This window comes from Delphinus delphis, chromosome 1 (genome assembly GCF_949987515.2).
Source record: "Delphinus delphis chromosome 1, mDelDel1.2, whole genome shotgun sequence".
Taxonomy (NCBI): Eukaryota; Metazoa; Chordata; class Mammalia; order Artiodactyla; family Delphinidae; genus Delphinus; species Delphinus delphis.
Window position 1 is genome coordinate 154,718,172 of NC_082683.1, and position 20,647 is coordinate 154,738,818.

The following is a 20,647-nucleotide window of genomic DNA, read 5'->3' on the forward strand; positions in this document are numbered from 1 at the left end:
GTACAGAACAATGTTCTGGAACAGCAGAATGAGTCTTGGGTCAGGAAGCAGGGCTACACTGGGCTTGGGGTACTGTAACTCCATCTCCATCTGGGGCTCAGCTTCACTGTACCTGAGGGAGCCACAGACCAAGATGAATCAGATGCTTGAGTTTTTGCTTCTTCCTGTATTTTCTTGAAGTCGATTCATTATCTTACAAATAGCCTACTCTTTCAGCCCTTAACTTAAATCCTTCAGATAATTAAGTTCATGAAGAGTACTCCTGAATTATGTTAGGACTTAGACCAGAGATGGCAAATGAATGGCACATCACTTCCCCTCTTCCCCCATGGTAGGTACCACTAATCTGCTTCAGAGTATTTCCTGCTAAATCCCTGGTATATATTCTCATTTCTCAAGATTCCCCCAGCAGCCAGTATAAGTGTTGAGACCTATCTGCCATCCCTGGCTGAGGGGATACTACTCTACTCTGCTGAGGAACATAAGAGCTGCCAATCCCATACAGGGTTTGCTGGGCTAACGAAGCACGGGGAAGAGGCAGAAGTTTCTGCCTGCCCCCAGCAGGAAGGCTTGCAGTAGCCCACATGATTGCCTGCCCCACTTCAGTTACCTCTTAAAGTCCTAATGTTGGCAGGGAGGGGACTGTTGGAGTCCAGTGTGGTGTGGGAAATCACAGCCGCACAGGACAGCAATGCTCAGAAACCAAGTCTAGCTGCTGTGGAGCTACAGTGAGCAAGGTGGTCCCAGCTGTGCAGGGTACAACCTCTGCTCTCACCTCCAGCCATCTGTCTCTAGGCATCCAGGCCAGGCTATGGATGGGGATCCCCTTCTTCTTCCTCTCCATTGACCAAATCTTATCAACCACTACAGGTGCTCTGCTTTCCAAATTCAGCCCAGGCTCCTGGGTGCTGCCCACACCAGCCAGGGTCCTGGGCCAGATGAAGAGGTGGCCTATCCATGAGTGAAGGCCAGTTCCTTCCTCACTGGGGCAGGTCTTATGCCCCAGTTTTAGGACCAAGAGTTGTGTATTGGGTTCTTAGATTGCTAGCTTTTCCTGCAGGAGACCACAGCAGGTGAGGATCTGCTGACAGTAATCTGCGTTCAGGGTCTTGTCCAGCTGAGAGCTTTGTGTACACCAGATTCTACGAGGTGTCAGCAGTACTTTTTAAAATTTGTTTTCTGTGAGGTTTTTGGACCATGGGCTGAGCTCAGGCACTTTCTGTAAGAGAATGTTATGTCTGTAAAGATGGTTATTTCCCCTCCTCCACCCACATCATGGTGGCCCTGTGGAAGGCTGACCAGAAGGCCAGTGGAGCTGTCCTATGTCTATGGGGGAGGGCGAGGCCTGCTGAGTTGGTGCTCTAGCCCTCTCACCTTGCACAGCACAGAGGAGGTAACCCCAGGGACAGCCAGGCACCTGCCTGAGGGAGGGGTGCTGCCTTCTGTCCCTGTAACTGCTTCCCTTATGGCCCAAACTGGCCGCCCAGATTTGTTTGAAGGTGTGCTGAAAACTTTTTGGTATACAGAACAGCCAGGGACTTGATTTTGATGTATTTTAAAACCACATCAAATAAAGAGTCTGCTGCCTTTAAAAGAAAAAGAAAAAGAAAAGAAAATGCAACCTACTGAACGAAAATATTTGCAAATCATATATCTGATAAGGGGTTAACATTCAAAATATATAAAGAACTCATACTACCCAGTAGCAAAAAACAAACTGATTATAAAATGGGCAGATGATGAGAACAGACATTTTTCCAAAGAAGATATACAGATGGCTGACAGATACATGAAATGATGCTCAACATCACTAATCACCAGAAAAATGCAAATCAAAACCACAATGAGATACCACCTCACACCTGTTAGAATGGCTATTATCAAAAAGACAACAGGGGCTTCCCTGGTGGCGCAGTGGTTGGGAGTCCACCTGCCAATGCAGGGGACATGGGTTTGAGCCCTGGTCTGGGAGGATCCCACACACCGTGGAGCAACTAGGCCCGTGAGCCACAACTACTGAGCCTGCGCGTCTGGAGCCTGTGCTCCGCAATGAGAGGCTGCGATAGTGAGAGGCCCGTGCACCGCGATGAAGAGTGGGCCCTGCTTGCCACAACTAGAGAAAGCCCTCGCACCCACGAAGACCCAACACAGCAAATATAAATAAATAAATTAATAAACTCCTACTCCCAAAATTAAATAAATTAATAAACTCCTACTCCCAAAATTAAAAAAAAAAAAAGACAACAAATAAATGTTTGCGAGGATGTGGAGGAAAGGCAAATCTTGTACGCTGTTGGGAGGAATGTAAATTGGTGCAGCCACTTTGGAAAACAGTATGGAGATTCCTCAAAAAACTGAAGTACGTCTACTGTCTGATCCAGCAATTCCAGGTATTTACTGGGTATTTACTTGAAAATGAAAACACTAATGCGAAAAGATATATGCATCCCCATGTTCAGAGCAGCATTGTTTACAATAGCCATGATATGGAAATAACCTGTATCCATCAATGAATGAATGGATAAAGAAGATGTGGTAAAAAATACAATGTAGTATTACTTGGCCATAAAAAAGAATGAAATCTTGTCATTTGTGACAACATGGATGGACCTTGAGGGCATTACGCCAAGTGAAATAAGCCAGACAGGTAAACACAAATACCACATGATCCCACTTATATGTAGAATTTAAAAAGCAAAACAAACAACAATCAGAAAACCAAGCCCATAGACAGAACAAACTGGTGGTTGCCAGGGACAGGGGGTGGACAAAATGTATAAAGGAGGTCAATAGGTACAAACTTCCAGTTATAAAATAAATAAATCATGGGGATGTAATGTATTGCATGGTAACTATAGTTAATAATACTGTATTGCATATTTGAAAGTTGCAGAGATTTTAAAAGTCCTCATCACAAGAAAAAAAATTTTCTTGTAACTACGTAGAGTGATGGATGTTACTAGGCATGTAACTAGTAACTAGTAACTAGACTTACTGTGGTGATCATTCTGCAATGTATACAAATATCGAATCATTATGCTGTACACCTGAAACTAATGTTATATGTAAATTATACCTCAACTAGATAAACAAATAATAAAAAGAAATAATATATTTAACTGCTAATTAGTATGAAATACCCAGTTACTGAATGGGTATCATTTCATCCCAAAGCCAAAAAACATGATATTTTATTTAGTCAGTGAAGCCTTGACACTCAATAAATCACTGGACATTTCTCTCAGAATAATTTTTTTTAAAAACCCAGAGTTCTACAGACTTAAAGGTGATAGCTTCTGATATATATAACCACATATCAAACCCTTTTAGTTTTCAGATCTTTTCACTTTCTACTCCAAAGCACCTCATAAAATTTAACAGGATAAATTGAGTAAATCTGATGAGGTTTCAATGAAATACAAGATAAATGAGTCTTGGGGCAGGAAGCAGGGCTACACTGGGCTTGGGGTACTGTAACTTTCCGCAAGATAAATAAATTATGTGTTCTTGTCAAAGTGAATAATATAGACTGTGATTTAGATACCATACCAGGTTTGAATGAGAAAGAAGGAAGAAAGGAAGGGTGAAGAAGAGAGTGATAAATTTGTAAAAGAGAAGCTATAGTCCTTAGAGGAAAATAAAAGTGGAAAAACAAGAAAAAGTAATGAGTAAGACACACTGAACCTGGGTCACACAGAGGATAAACTGAAGGGCAAACAAAAGGAAAGAAAAACAAAACATTTTTACTTTGAATTTTAAGAAATCAAAATTAAAACATTACAAGTGTTTTACCCAAATGAAATGGAGATATATGGCACAAAAGATTAGAAGCTTTAAAACTTTACACATGAAAAAAAATGGGAATTTAATTTTCTATAGGAACACTGCAGTGGATTAAACCACTGCCAAAGTCACAACCAAGCCACAGTCACAACCAAATGCCAATCAACTCAGGCTACTAGAATGGAGTGACTGACCCCACAGTGCTTGTGGACTCATGAAAATGAACAAAGGTCACAGCAGAAAGTTTCACTGGACACTATTAAAACAAAATAGTAAATGTATCATTGGAGATGAAAGAAGGGTCTCATTATTCTTCATTTACTCACATAGCAGTTCATAATCTTTTTTGGTTTTATTTTCCTATGGACCTGAGGTACAAAGGGTTGGGTTTAATCATACTACTTAGCTCAAGGCACACAGTCTGCTTTATATTTAACATAGTTCAGGAAATTCATCCAGATGAAGCCAAATGTGAAAAATCGATAACCCACATATCCATGTTTCACAGACACCTGTCCAAATCCAAACAACTTCTCTATCTCTGGGACAGCAGCAGTGGCAGCAATCATGCACTCCCAGAACCACACACCTTGCTGGTTGAAGCAGGAAATTCAAAACATGAGCCATACTTACTCCAGTCAATACTGGTTAAGACTGATCTCTTTAATCCCAGGAGTTGAACTATATGAGAATACTTTAGGATCTGCTACCCTCTGTCTCCCAACCATGTAGTCTGACCCTGTGTTTACCTCACCATTAAACTGGCTGTGGGTGGCAATAACAGAGAGATTCTTCTAAGAAGATTCAGCTGTCTCTTGGGAAATTGTATGAACCTGTCAAGATTCAGTCTTGAAGCCTTAGTAATTAGCTAAACTACGGAAGTTAAATTTATTGTAAGATAAAAAGTATATTTAGAAGATAAATGTTAAACAGTATCTCACCAGATGAAGCCTGGTTCCTTCTAGGCTTACTAGCCTATCCTGCATTCCTACACTGACTATTTTTCATACCCTAGCTGGGCTCCAGTAGGATATGTAATATATTCCATCAATTCTTTTCACACTTTAACATCCCTGAAATCAAGATGCATCCTACAATCAATGACATGTCACAACTTTAATTGGCAGACTTTTTCTTTCTTAGTAGTACATATCAGTTCTAATTGAGGATCAGTTCTAATCTAAGGATTTAATGAAATATGGTAGAAAGTTTTCTAATGATTAAATCATTCATGTTAGCAATGAACAAATACTTATATATTACCTATTATATGCCAGACATCATGACAAATAGTATTTTTATGAATTTGTGTATACTTTTTTACAAACTGAAGCCAAGACAGGTAAAGTATAATATTAAAGAAAAATTGGTTTTCTTTTAAATCATTTAAAAAATCAGTAAAAAATTAAGTATCAAAATTAAAAGTGCTTACAAACTGCAAAATTCAAGTAAAAATACGAAAAATCCAAACAAGAATGAAAGACAAATCACTTAGTTCTATCAAAAATCCAAAATACTCAAAGTCATACATAGCTCAAGATATTAGTATACTAAACTTCAAAAAGTTCTTTGACACTTTACTGAGAGAGAAACATCTTATTATTCACAAAGCCAGTTCTCTAATAACTTTACATTTTAACTCTGTAAAATACTTATTTATAAGGTAAGGTGACTCACTGAATAATGCCAAGTTCATCCAAAATAAGCCAACATTTCCAAAAAAGCCACTTACTGGCATGCGTTCTGTCACCCCTCCAATCTTAAAGTTCATTGTTGATCTCACAGTCTGGGCGCCATAATACTTATCATTTGGGACCTTGAGTTCACCAAAGGTATCATATTCTATCCGAAAAGAATTTTGGCTTGCCTAAAGATAAAGACAAGACACTGTTATAGCTTGAAAAGAAACCAAGTATCAAGAACAATAACATCATATAAACAATACATCATGTACAGGTAAAGAAACCTTAATAAGTACCAAAAAGACAAAAAAATTCCATTTTGATTCTCATTCTACTCCCCCCACTTCCAGCTTTTTTCTTGAGAAATTTTTGTCACACAAATTTATTAATACATGTGTTAAAGACAGATTGTAGAATTCATACACTATGCAAATGATAAATAAAAATAATAATCTTTTCCAATTCAGGAGTATGCCTATTATTGGTCAAGCTTTGATGTACTTAGGTTAATGCTTATTTTACTGGGAACTTTGGAAAATGACCAAGAATGATACTTTAAAATTTGAAAGTGTTATATATATATATATATATATATTATAATTATATATTTAAACAAAGCTCAACTATGGTCTACAAATATTATGCATGAGAGATAGCTTAGTGCCATACAAAACAGTCCAGGCTTTGCAGTGAGACAGCCCACCATCTGGTAGCTGTGTCACCTTCAGCAAGTCAGCTTTTCTCATCTATAAGTTATAGTAAATGTACAGACAAAGGGACATCAGTTCTTAACCTTTTCAGGGTGTTGGAACCTTTTGAGAATATGAGGAAAACTATGGATCTTCTCTCTAGAAGAATGAACATAAATACATATATGTAAAATCTTACATATGATTTTAAGGAGTTTATATCTTGAAACCAATCCACTCCCCAGGATAAGAACCCAGGACCCCAAATCCCTTTTATGGAGAACCTAGGACGCTACTAAGTACATCAACTTACACTAATTAAAAAAATATATATACAAATCTGGAGTTTACATATGATATTTTACATTAAAGAGATTAAGAGTATCAGAGATACTCAGAACTTTAATTAATGTTCATCTTGCATTAATTATAAAATAAACATGGTCAGATGATTCAAAAGATTTAAAAACACCCAGCCAAGTAACCTTATTTTAGTAAACAGTCCTCTGAATAAGAAAAAATTAATTTTGTAGTTATCCCCTGGGACTAGAAAGATTTAAAAATCCTTTATATATTATAAAGCCTTTTAGATTGCATGAAAAGAAAAGTATCCTTGTACCTAGTTAGAAATATAGGTGTATATCCAATGAGGTACATTTTTTTTCTATGCCTAAAAGTCTGCAGAGGAGGGGAGTGGCCAAGATGGCAGAGTAGGAAGACTCTGAGCTCATCTCCTCTCATGGGCACACCAAAACTACAATCATTTACAGAGCAATGATTGATGAGTAAGGCTAGAAAATTAGAGAGAAGACCTTCTACAACTAAAGATATAAAGGAACCATGGTAAAACAGGTAGGAGGGAGGAAGACACAATAAAGTCAAAACCTATTACCACTGCCCCCCACCCCCCGAGGAGGGGTGACCCACAAACTGGAGGATTATTACAATTGCTGAGGTTCTCCCCAAGAAGCGAGGGGTCCAGGCCCCATGTCAGGCTCCCCAGCAGGGCGAAGAAGAGCCCCTTGAAAGTTTGGCTTTGGAGGCTAGCAGGGCTCATTTTTTGCCAGAGGGCTGTGGGAAAAAGAAACTCCACTCTTAGAGGGTGCACACAAAATTTCACACACTCTGGGACCCAGGGAAGAAGCAGTAATTTGAAAGGAACCTGGGTCAGAATACCTGCTGATCTTGGAGAGCCTCCTGGAGAGGTAGGAGGCAACTGGAGCTCACACTGGGAACCTACACACTGGGGGCAGCCACTAATGGGAGCTTGTTCTACCACAAGGACATCAGTTCTTGAAAGCACCATTTTGGAATACAGCTTATTAGTGCAGGGACATAGCTCCACCCACCAGCAGGCCAGCTGCCTTAAGACCTCCCGAGCCAACAACCAAAGAGAGCTAAAGAATACAACAACTGAAATAAAAAGTACACTAGAAGGAATCAACAGTAGATTAGATGACAGAGAGGAACAGTTCAGTGGGCTGAAAGAATAGTGGAAATTACTGAAATTGAACAGGAAAAAAAAAAGGATGAAAAGAAACATGGGCAGTTTAAGAGACCTCAGAGACAACATCAAGTGTACTGGCATTCACATTACAGGAGCCATAGAAGGAGAAGACAGAGAGAAAGGGGCAGAGAACATATTTGAAGACATAATAGCTGAAAATGTCCCTAACCTGGGAAAGGGAAAGGACATCCAGGTCTGGGAAGCACAGAGAGTTCCAAACACGATCAACCCAAAGAGGACCACACCAAGACACACTTTAATTAATGGCAAAAATTAAAGATAAAGAGAGAATACTAAAAGCAGCAAGGGAAAAGCAACAAGTTAAGTACAAGGTAATTGTACTTAACATAAGGATTTCAGCTGAGTTTTCAGCACAAACTCTGCAGGCCTGAAAGGAGTGCATGATATATTTAAAGTGGTGAAAGGGAGAAGCCTAAATCAGAAGACTCCAACAGGCAAGGCTTTCATTATGATTTAAATGGACTGATCAAAAGTTTTACAGACAAGAAAAAGCTAAGAGTTCAGCACTACCAAACCACCTTTAAATGGGTTTCTCTAAGAGAAAAAGGCCACAACTAGATGTATGAAAATTATGAAAAAAACATCTCATTGGTAAGGCTAAATATAGTAAAGGTAGTAAATCAGTCATGTACAAAGCTAGTAGGAAGGCTGAAACACAAAACCAGTAAAATTGTCTATATCCACAATAAGAAGTTAAGGGGCACACAAGACAAAAAGATGTAAAATACAATGTCAGAAACAGAAAAAGTATGTGTGGGGAAATAAAAATGCAGGGTTCTTAAAGTGTTTTTGCACTTAAAAGATCAGGAGCTGAAAATAATCATACATACACACACACACACACTGCAATATATAAACCACATGGTAACCACAAACCAAAATCGATACACAAAAAAGAGAAAGGAATCCAAATGTAATATTAAAGACAGTCATCAAATAACAAGAGAGCAAAGTAAGAAAAAAGGAACAAAAAAGAACTATAAAAACAACCCCAAAACAAAGGACAAAATGGCAATAAGTACATATCTATCAAGAATTACTTTAAATGTAGATGGCCTAAATGCTCCAATCAAAAGATATAGAGTGGCTGAATGCTTATGGAAACAAGATTCATATATATACTGCCTACAAGAGACTCACTTCAGATCCTGAGACACACACAGACTAAAAGTGACAGGATGAAAAAAGGTATTCTATGCAAATGGAAATGAAAAGAAAGCCATGGTAGTAATACTTACATTAGACAAAACAGATTTTATAACGAAGACTGCAACAACAAACAAAGAAGCCTATTACATAATGATCATGGGATAAATCTAAGCAGATATAACAATTGCAAATATGTATGTACCCAACACAGAATCACCTACAAATATAAAGCAAATATTAACAAACACGAAGGGAGAAAATGACAGGAACACAGTAATAGTAGGGGATTTTAACACTCTACTTACATCAATGGACAGATCATCCAGACAAAAAATTAACAGGGAAACACTGGCCTTAAATGACACATTAGACCAAATGGACTTAATAGCTCTATATAGAACATTCCATCCAAAAGCAGCAGAATACACATTCTTTTCAAATGCACATGGAACATTCTCCAGGACAGATCACAAGCTAGGCCACAAAACAAGTCTTAGTAAATATAAGAAAACTGATATCATATCAAGCATCTTTTCTGACCACAATGCCATGAGTCTAGAAATCAATGACAAGAAAAAACATTGCAAAAAACACAAACACATGAAGGATAAACAATACGCAGTTGAATAACCAATGGATCATTAATGAAATAAAAGAATACCTAGAGACAAATGGAAATGAAAACACAATGATGCAAAATTTATGGGACAGAGGAAAAGCAGTTCTAAGAGGGAAGTTTATAGCAATACACACCTACCTCAGGAAACAAGAAAAATCAAAAATCAACCTAACCTTACACCTAAAGGAACCTGAAAAAGAACAAAACCCAAAAGTCAACAGATGGAAAGAAATCATAAAGATCAGAGCAGAAGTAAATAAAATAGAGACAAAAAATTATGAAAGATAAATGAAACTAAGAACTGGTGTTTTGAAAAGATAAACAAAATTGATAAACCTTTAGCCAGACTCAAAGGAAAAAGAGAGAGGGCTCAAATCAATAAAATCAGAAATGAAAAGGAAGTTACAACTGACACCACAGAAATACAAAGAAACATGAGAGATTACTACCAACAATTATATACCAATAAAATGGCCATTAAGAAATGGACAAATTCCTTAAAATGTACAATCTCCCAAGACTGAACCAGGAAAAAATAGAAAATATGAACAGACCAATTACCTGTAATGAAATTAAATCAGTAATTAACAACAACAAACGAAAATCCAGGACCAATTGGCTTCACAGGAAAAATTCTACCAAACATTTAGAGAAGAGTAGCAACTATCCTTCTCAAACCTTTACAAAAAACTGCAGAGGAAGGAACACTTTTGAACTCATTCTACAAGGCCAGCATCACCCAGACATCAAAACCAGACAAAGCACAAAAAAAGAAAATTACAGGCCAATCTCTCTCATGAACACAGATGCAAAAATCCTTGACAAAATAGTAGCAAACAAAACTCAACAACACATTAAAAGGACCATACACCATGATCAAGTAGGATTTATTCCAGGGATATAAGGATGGTTCAATATCCACAAATCAGTCAATGTGATATACCACATTAACAAACTGAAAAACAAAAATCATAGAGTCATCTTGACAGATACAGAAAAAGCTTCTGACAAAATTCAATACCCATTTATGATAAAAATTCTCAACAAAGTGGGTATAGAATGAACATACCTCAACATAATAAAGGCTGTATATCACAAATCCACAGCTAACATTATACTCAACAGTGAAAAGCTGAAAGCATTTCCTCTAAGATCAGGAACAAGACAAGGACGCCCACTGTCATCACATTTAATCAAGATAGTATTGGAAGTCCTAGCCACAGCAATCAGACAAGAAAAAGAAAAGGAATCCAAGTGGGAAAGGAAGAAGTAAAACTGTCACTGTTTGCAGAGGACATGATACTATACATAAAAACTCTAAAGACACCACCAAAATACTATTAGAGCCCATCAATGAATTCAGTAAAGTTGCAGGATACAAAATTAATATACAGAAATCTGTTGCATTTCTATACACTAACAATGAACTACTAGAAAGAGAAAAAGGAAACAATCCCATGTACAATCTCATAAAGAAAGAATAAAATACCTAGGAATAAATCTAACTAAGGAGGTAAAAGATCTGTACTCAAAAAACTATAAGACGCTGATGAAAGAAACTGAAGATGACACAGACATGGATTGGAAGAAATAATAATTTTAAAATGCCCATACTACCCAAGGCAATCTACAGATTCAATGCAATCCCCATCAAAATACCAATGGCATTTTCCACAGAACTAGAAAAATAATTTTAAAATTCATATGGAAACACAATAGACCCTGAACAGCTGAAACAATCTTGAGAAAGAAGACCAAAGCTGGGGGTATCATGCTCCCTGATTTCAGACTATACTACAAAGCTATAGTAATCAAAACAGTATGGCACTGGCACAAAAACAGACATTTACGTCAATGAAACAGAATAGAGATCAGAAATGAACCCACACTTATATGGGCAATTAATCCATGACAAAGGAGGCAAAATATACAATGGGGAAAAGACAGCCTGTTCAATAAATGGTGCTGGAAAAACTGGACAGCTACATGCAAAAAATCCAACTGGACTACTCTCTCACACCATGCACAAAAATAAATTAAAAAATGGATTAAAGACTTAAATGTAATACCCGAAACTTACGTAAAACTTCCAGAAGAAAACATAGGCAATAAGTTCTTTGACATGGGTCTTGGTAAAATTTTTTAGTATATAACTCCTTGGGCAAGGGAAACAAAAGACACAAAAGCAAAAATAAACAAACGGGACTACATCAAAGTAAAAAGCTTCTGCACAGTGAAGGAAACTATCAACAAAACAAAAAGGCCATCTACTGAATGGAAGAATATATTTGCAAACAATATATCTGATAAGGGGTTAATATCCAAAATATAGAAAGAACTCATATAACTCAACATCAAAAGAACAAACAACCCAATTAAAAAAAATGGGTAGAGGGCCCAGATAGACATTTTTCCAGGGAGACATACAGATGGCCAATAGGCACATGAAAAGATCTCAACATCACTAATCAACAGAGAAATGCAAATCCAAACCACCAAGAGTTATCATCTCACACCCGTGAGAATGGCTATTATCAAAAAGACAACAAATAACAAGTTTTGGTGAAGATGAGGAGAAAAGGGAACCCTCATGTACTGTTGGTGGGAATGTAAATTGGTGCACCCACTGTAGAAAAGAAGTTTCTCAAAAAACTAAAAATAGAACTACCATATTACCCAGCAATACCACTCCTGGGTATAAACCTGAAAAAACCAAAAACACTAATTCAAAAAGATACATGCACACCAATGTTCATAGCAATATTATTTACAATTGCCAAGATACAGAAGCAACCTTAGTGTCCATCAACAGATGAATGGGTAAAGATATGGTATATATACACAATGGAAAACTATTCAGCTGTAAAAAAGAATGAAATTTTGCCATTTACAACACCATGGATGGACTTGGAGGGTATTTTGCTAAGTGAAATAAATCAGACAGAGAAAGACAAATATCACTTACATGTGGAATCTAAAAAATACAACAAACGAGTAAATATAAAAAAAAGAAAAGAAGGAGACTCACAGATATAGAGAACAAACTAGTAGTTACCAGTGGGGAGAGGGAAGGGGCAATACAGGGGTAGGGAATTAAGAGGTACAAACGATTATATGTAAAATAAGGTACAAGGCTATATTTTACAAAACAGGGAACATAGCCAATATTTTATAATAACTACAAATAGAGCATAACCTTAAAAAATTGTGAGTCACTATACTGTACACCTGTAATTTATATAATATTGTACACCAACTATACCTCAATAAAATAAATAAATAACTTTAAAAAATCACTATGTTGTTTAACAGGAATTAACATAGTGTTGTAGGTCAATTATACTTCAAAAACAAACAAGCAAACAAACAAACTCATAGAAAAAGAGATCAGATTTGTGGTTACCAGAAGCAGAGGGTGGGGTTAGGCAGAATTGGATGAAGGCAGTCAAGAGTTACAGACTCCCAGTTACAAGATAAATAAGTACTAGGGATGTAATGTACAACATTATAAATATAATTATCACTGCTGTATGTTATATATGAAAGTTGTTAAAAGAGTAAATCCTAGGAGTTCTCATCACAAAGAAAAAATCTGTTCTATTTAATTCTCTATATGATATCATGCATGTTTACTAAACTTATTGTGTCAATCATTTCATGATGTACGTGAGTCAAATTATGCTGTACACCTTAAGCTTACACAGTGCTGTATGTCAATTACATTTCAATAAAAATGGAAAAAAAAAGTCTGCAAAGGACTGGTCTAAGCCAATAAGGAGAAGCCAATAAAAATAATCATTTACTGTGCTATGTAGCAAACACTTTTTAGGTATCACCTTATTTGAATTTCACAACCACCCTAGGAGATTTTAATATCGTCATTCCCATGTTAAAGAAGGAGACACTGAGGCTACACAAGATTAAATAATCTCAGCAGATCACCCAGATAGCAAGAGGGAGGGCCTGAAACACTCAAACCCTGAACTTTCGTATTCTAAAAGCTGTTTGGATTCCCTTTTTTATCACTTCCATAAACCAAGAAATGGAGGAAGTAACTCCAGATTGGCCCACAACAACCACTACCCTGTAGGATCTGAAGATGTACAGTTAGATTTTTCTCTAATAGAGTGTGCTTACACTGACACCACTGTATGCCAACTTGCAGCTGGGGTTTTATATCTCAAATGCACAAAAAATTTTTGCATAATGATCTTTGTTTTAAATATCCTAAGTAAATATCCTTGTATGTTAAAATATACTTTGGTGCAATAACATTAGCAATGACAACAGTGGCACTGGACACATGAGCTAGGTTCTTCTTCCTCTCCATCACCTTGTTATAAGACAGCAAATAGTTACTGGCTCCAAAGAAAGGAGATTGGTTTCCATCAGTCATTTGTGAAATCAAGTTCGATTCCTTAAATTTAAAACATCATTTTTTGTGTTCAAAATTATTAAATTTTCATCATAAAACAGGAATAATGTTGTCACCTAAATAACAGGTTGCTATGATAAAACTCATATCCAAAGTATTTTGGAAAGATTTAAATGAATAAATTTTACCTATGTTCTTCAAGTTTAAACTTTAGAAAAATTTAAATTCTAACTCAAGAAACAACGGTCTACATCAAATTCTAGATCTTGACACTGACCATTAAAAAATGGCAGATGTCAATTGTGGCTGAAATCACAATCTCAGTAAACACTTCAAAAAATATACTTCTTGTCCTTACAGTAATAAAAATAAACATCCCAAATTTCCAACAACAAACATTGTAGCAGCTTAGCTAGCTAATGAACTATTCCAAAAAACCAGAAAGTTCTCCCTTTTTTTAACCCAGGAAATATACAGGTTGCACAAATCTGTAGATCAGAAACTGAAGCAATCCTGTAAAATACTCTGAAAGGCTCCAGGCTCTGTCAGTGGAGGCAATGCCTATGGTTGGTGTCTGTTAGACAAGCACATATACACAGATAGAGGAACAATGAAACAGGTAACTTCCAAATCTCTTCAAACGTTCTTCCCAATGACCTACAGAAGAAAAACCCTTTATATTGTACATAAACACACATGTAGATGCACACAAACCTGAAACAAAAATTCTGTGAAAAAATCTGTCCTGTATGCCTATTTTCTATTCTATGCTATTCTGTCAAAAAACCAATGCTGTTAACTGCCCACTACATTGATTTCTCCACCCACTAATGAGTCCACCTGAAGTCTGAAAAACATATGTATGATTTTCAAAACCTTCCCACATTATAATGTATGTCACCTCTTCCCAGTGGCTTGGGCAAGAAGAGGAGGGCTGCTCACCTAAATTAATGGGAAAATTATCAGTGCTTTTGATGAAAAATGATGTCATGATGGTATCTATTAAATATGTTTTTAATTCATATAATATAATCCACTGTCACAAAAAACTAGTTTTTTTGAAAACCATGTCTTTATAACCTGTAATTTACAGAGCAGAATTTCTGGGAGAAGTTTAAAGAGTTAACCAGATAGGCATGGGGCAGGCACAAATGTGCAATTTCCTGATGTCCTGGGAGATGCATGTTTATTCACAATCACTTCCCCTCCTGGAGAAGCATGAATGACTAACGTGTCCAGTGTTCACCGTAGTATGATTGCTATTTAGCCCTAGAAATACCAAGTGCTATTACCAACCACTAATTCCAGTAACCTCAGGAATTGATGAGGTGGTCTCCAAATTTGCATGCCAGTCTAAATGAGAAAGGCCAGCCAAAAAAATATAGGCCTCAGGCCTATAGTATATCCCCATGCATGTGTAAGATAACCATTAACTAAACCATGGTATCTCCTAAAGAAAATATAAAATGCCTTTCAGATTCTTATCCTAAGGTGGTTTAAAAGAATATTTCAGTGTTCAAGAAAATCCAAATCATTTCCTAGGCAAAAAGACTATCTCAAGAGATAAAATCCAAAATTTGACTTCATTGTGTTTGGGCTTTCAGTTTCTTTAAACAGACTTTTTAAAAAGTCTTTCTGTTCTTAAAATATAGGGTGACCACTAAGTCTTGAAATACTGACAAATATGTAATAAATGGTTTATTGATATTGCATTATGACACAGAATATTATCTATGTTTCCAGACTTTATAGCCATCCTGAAGATCATAAAATAAAGTAACTTTAAAAAATGTAGGACTTCCTTGTCCACCATGCTACCAAGGCAGTTTCACAGCAGGTCTCCATTATATATTCTCACTCTCACTGTACTTTTTCTCCTCGGTACCACAGTGTTATTAGCTGTGCATGACTTCTTTGCTTATTTAATATGCCTCAGTAGTCTCTAAACTCTGTGCCCATAGTGACTGTTTTACACACAGGGAGCATTCAATGTAATCTTCCTGTTGGATGAACTTCTTTGTGTTCTTAATTGAGATAAAAGGTAACAGGGCATTTAGGGTTATGTGAATTTCTTTGTTTTGTTAAAAAAATTTTATTGAAGTATAGTTGATTTATAATATTGTGTAATTTCTTCTATACAGCAAAGTGACTCAGTTATACATATATATTCTTTTTCACATTCTTCTACATTATGGTTTGTCACAGGATATTGAATATAGTTTATTTCTTAACACTAGCAACAAGAAAAACTTTTAATAAAATCAACTCAGAGATTTTGGAGCTGAGAAGATTAGAGAGCAAAAGATGTATTTAGGATTATATAAAAAAAAAATCTATCCGCATCTGATGTTAGCTAACATTACAACATTAAAAGCAACGCAATGCTATTTTTTTGACATTGACAGCGGGATAGAGTCAGTTCTCCAGCCTTCTATTCCCTTTTACAAAACACTAAATAAGTGAAAATCAAATTTTTAAAAGGCTCTAAAGTGCACTAAAATTATTCAAGCAGGGAGTTGCAGAAATATAAAGCACCCCTGATTTCGCAGTTTCAAGTACAGTGATGTCATCAAATTATCTTACAGTTTATAGCCCAGAAAAATGTCTTGGGCCTTTGAAATACCTTAGATGGAAGCATTCATTTAATAAGCACTCACCATATCCCAAACTCAAAGTACTTTCACAGGGGCAATCTTGATGAGTATTTGTAATTATTTTCATTTTACCGGCAGACACTGAGGACAAATATTACCTGCTCCAAATCCCAACTCTGAGTAGCAGACTAGGGTCTGAAATCACATCTCCCTCAATGAAAGCTCATACAGCAGTGAAAAGTGCAGAATGTAAGTCTTCCTAAACTAGCATTTATTTCTCAAACTTTTCCTGATAATACACATGTGAGCATACGTATTTAATGCTTGTTGAAGCCCAAATTACCGAAGGTGACACTCTAAAGCGCAAAAGGGCTCATGTAAGTCAGGGTGTCACAACCTGAAATTGGACCTTTAAGTTCCTTGCAGGTCTTTCTCAATAAAAAGTGCTGATTCAGCTGTAGTTATGTTATGGTCCATGCAATTTCCTCCAACGTACTTCAGGACACTCTGCCCCTGTTTCACATTTCAGGGTTTATACAAAAGTTAAGTGGGGAAAACCAGCCTAACAAACTAAATGGCCAATTTCATGAAAAGTAAAATCTCCTAGGTTCACAAGAACTTTCAACCCGCCTGGAGGCCTAAGAACAGTTCCCTGCAGAGCTGTGACCCCAGAAGCTAGCTCAGAGGGGCTGGATCCAGCTCGGCCCATCAAAGGCAGAAGCGGAGCAGCCCCCTCCGGACACCGTCCCATTCCGGCGCCGCCCCCTCTTCACACCGTCCACCCCAGCACCGTTCCGAGGGCAGCCGCCGCGGGCAGGGGCGAAGCAGTGAGCGCGGCTGGGGCGGGGTCGGGGAGGCCCGACAGGGCTCTCGCCAACAGCTGCCGCCCCTCCCGGGCGCTCCCCCGGCGGAAGAGGCGCCCCGGGCCAGCAGCGAAGTTCCAACACGCAGCCGAGTATCGGGACCTTAGGGCCGGCAGGCGGGAGGCCTGAAGGTCACCGCGGGGCGGCCACGGCGGTTGGGCGGCACGAGCTCACCATTCGAAAGACGTTCGGAGGCCGAAGCAGCAGGAGTGCCGCGCCACCCGGGCCGGGGCCAGGGCGGGGGTCGGAAGCTGGAGCGCGCGAGAGGAAACGCGAACGCGCGAGGAGCCGTAGCGCGCGATCCATAGCGCGGCGGCCCGGGTAGAACTTCCGGGGGATATGGCCACGCCTCCGCACCGGCTGTCAGTACCAGTCCCCTCCACGGTCCTCACTCATATCCAATCAACGGCTTCAAAGACAAGCTTGTGGGGCGGGACCAGTGGCCAATGGCCAGTGAAGCGTGAGGGGCGGGCTTAACTTCTTCACTGTAGAGCCCTGGGATTCCTGGGAAACGAATGATGGGAAAGGGGGTTCGTGGTGTCCTTGAACCAGTGTTTATTTGGTTTGGTTTGGTTTTACTGTGTTACTGTGCCTAACAGAGAGGTATTAGCTAATGAGTCAGTATTTGGTTGGTGGCGTAGCCTAGAGAGGAGAATTTACTTATTCATTTATCTACCATGTAAACATTACATGTTCTATTTGCTCTTTTTTCATCTGTTCCAGATTACCTCTTAAGTACAGAAATTTTAGAAAACGAAGTATAGAGACTGAAATCATAATTATCCATAAAAAGCCAACACTAATTACTCAGTTTGTTTAACTTGTTGTTTTGAGGTCTGTACAGTTTCCTTTCTCTTCTTAGTAGGTACTCTAAGAACTCTTTTTTTAAATGTAATGGGGAAGATGTCCATAATCATAGGTGATTTCGGAATTTTAATTTTTTGCATACAGGTTCTCCAAGTCTTTTGCATTGATAACATATATTTTCAGATTAAAGGCATGTTGTTTTTATAGATGATGATAGGAAAGCAGGAACAGATATAAAATTGCATAGTAACCACAATTTTTTCTCTCGTTTCTTCTTTGAACTTTTTGGAACCAGATGACAGTTAATCAAGAAAGAGAACCATTGGATGATGTCCAGAAGTCAAAAGTCCAGGACCTGCAGAGCCAAGCTTCTTAGAGTTAGTCTCTGTAAAACCTCTAGGTAACACTGTTTGTTATTTTGTGGCTTACGAACTTGACTCGTATATATTTAAAATTTGAAAATTTAAATGAAAGAGCATAATAGTTGAACTACCATCTAAACATTCCAGAACCACCCCCCTCACCTCTTTGTATCTCAGTATCTCCTCCCTCTGTCAAACAAACCAAGATTTATTTAGAAGTTAGAAGTTCAGAATAAAAAAAATTCAGAGTAAAAGACAGTGGAATGGTTTTAGAAAACAATGAACCATCCATCCCTTATGGTTATGCTTTCCACCATTAAAAGACAGACAACACTGAATAAGAAGACAGCACACCAAAGTTTAGTGTGAAGGTAATATTGTTAGCGTTGTCATCGGTTTGACAGAAAACTACAGAAACAAGCACTTACTAATAATTACTCCCATTTCCTAGGAAATGCTAGCATTTTGATATATTTGCTTCATACCCTTTGTAAAATAAAATAAATTACTAATAATGGAGTGGCATTTTCTTCCCCATCTTCCCAGAAACTGTCATTGTTTTGATATAATATTCACCAGTGTATTTTTTGGTTTGCATATTGGTATGCAAACAACGGTTTTTAAAAATTTACAGTTTTACTATTCTATAACCGGATTCTGTTTTTAACATCTAGCCATGATGTTTTTACTTAATAGTATTCCATCACATGAATTTAGCACATTTTATGTATGACATTTTCTTAATAATCTTTTAACTTAACAGTATTTCATTGAATGAATGTAAAACTTTTTATTTATACAGTTTTTAATGAAGGGTAATTTTTTGCTGTTATACACAATGCTCCAATGATTTCTTTATAGGTAGTCTCTCTTCATTGGGAACATCACTCTTTATTTCTGTTACTTGTTATTTTAAATTCTTTTAAATATTGTTTTCTATGCCAGTTGTATAGTGGTTATTTGCCTGATGTATGTTTCTCATTTTATTTTAGATAATTCTGTTTCATTTTATTTTGAGTGTATCTTCTGTTTCCACCATACATTTTAACTTAAAATGTTAACTGACAGATGTTTTATAAATGGGCTATTTTAATCCCTTTTAACAATCACCTATTGATACATGTTATGATCTAGAAAATTTTCTAGCACTTATATGTATTAATTCTTTTAACACTGAGAACAACCCTATGAGGTAGGTCCTATTATTATTCCTATTTATAGAAGAGAAAATTGATGCCCACTATCATCTAACTAACCCACAATCTTAACTATTTTGCAGGCACATAGTGTGATTTTTTTTGTATCATTATTAATATTTCTCAGGAAATGGAGCTTGGCACTGCAGAATGATTAAAAATAATTAAAAAAAAAATAAATGGGTGTGGCAAAATTTATTTTCCAACAGCAATATCTCCCATCCCATCTGCTTTTCTACAGTGTGACTTTTTCACAGGTGAGTCTAAATAGTATCTTCCCCTTTAATTTAGCCTGGTCTTATGACTCACTGATAACAAATAGAATCTGAGTGCTGCTGAAGATAGGTCAGAAAAGGCTGTGCTACTTCCCCATGAGTCTTTTGAGACACTTACCCTGTGCTAAGTCAGCCACCATGTAAAAAGTTTGACTGCCCTAAGACAGTTGTCCTGGAGAGGCCACAGGCAGGCATTCTAGTCAACAGCTTAGCTGAGCTCACAGCTGGCACCCAGCATCAATTCTCAGCCATGTGAGTGAGCTGTCTTGGATATCCAGCCCAGATGGACTCATGTAACTAAAACTGTTACCCAACTGGACTTGTGTCTGCTTGCCTGTGCACAGTAAAGCCAATCTACTGACAACAGGTTGTGGTGAAGGTAAGTGCAGCATTTATTGCAGGCACAAGCAAGTAAGGAGTATGGGCAGCTAATGCTCAAAACCCCCGAACTCCCTGATGGGTTTCAGGGAAGGGGTTTTAAAGGGGAGATGAGGGAGAGGAGTCACAGAGAATTGTGCATGATCAGCTCATGCACAATACCCTGATTGATTGATGGTGAGGTAACAGGGTGGTGTCACAGGGATTAACATTATCAATCCTCAGGCTCCAGCATGTCTTGGAGCTACATGCTCATGGTCATCATGCCATTAGCTTCTTCCATCTGGTGGTGGTTTTGGTATCTGTAAAACAACTCAGGAATGTGCATCAGATACTGCTATCTATAC

General features: G+C 37.6%; 2 protein-coding genes across 2 annotated transcripts in view; one reads left to right on the plus strand and one right to left on the minus strand.

Moving 5' to 3' along the window:
• Nucleotides 1–17,628, minus strand: part of FH (fumarate hydratase) — a 42,908-nt gene extending 25,280 nt beyond the window's left edge. Inside the window, exons 1-2 of the mRNA XM_059996730.1 lie at nt 17,457–17,628; nt 5,516–5,650 (exon numbers count right to left, since the gene is read on the minus strand). Of these exons, the coding sequence (XP_059852713.1) occupies nt 5,516–5,650; nt 17,457–17,588 (267 nt within the window). The 5' untranslated portion in view covers nt 17,589–17,628. The remainder of the gene's footprint in view (nt 1–5,515; nt 5,651–17,456) is intronic.
• A 2,379-nt stretch (nt 17,629–20,007) lies between these two features.
• Nucleotides 20,008–20,647, plus strand: part of KMO (kynurenine 3-monooxygenase) — a 76,751-nt gene continuing 76,111 nt past the window's right edge. Inside the window, 1 exon segment of the mRNA XM_059996743.1 lies at nt 20,008–20,301. The gene's annotated coding sequence lies outside the window, so the exon portion shown is untranslated.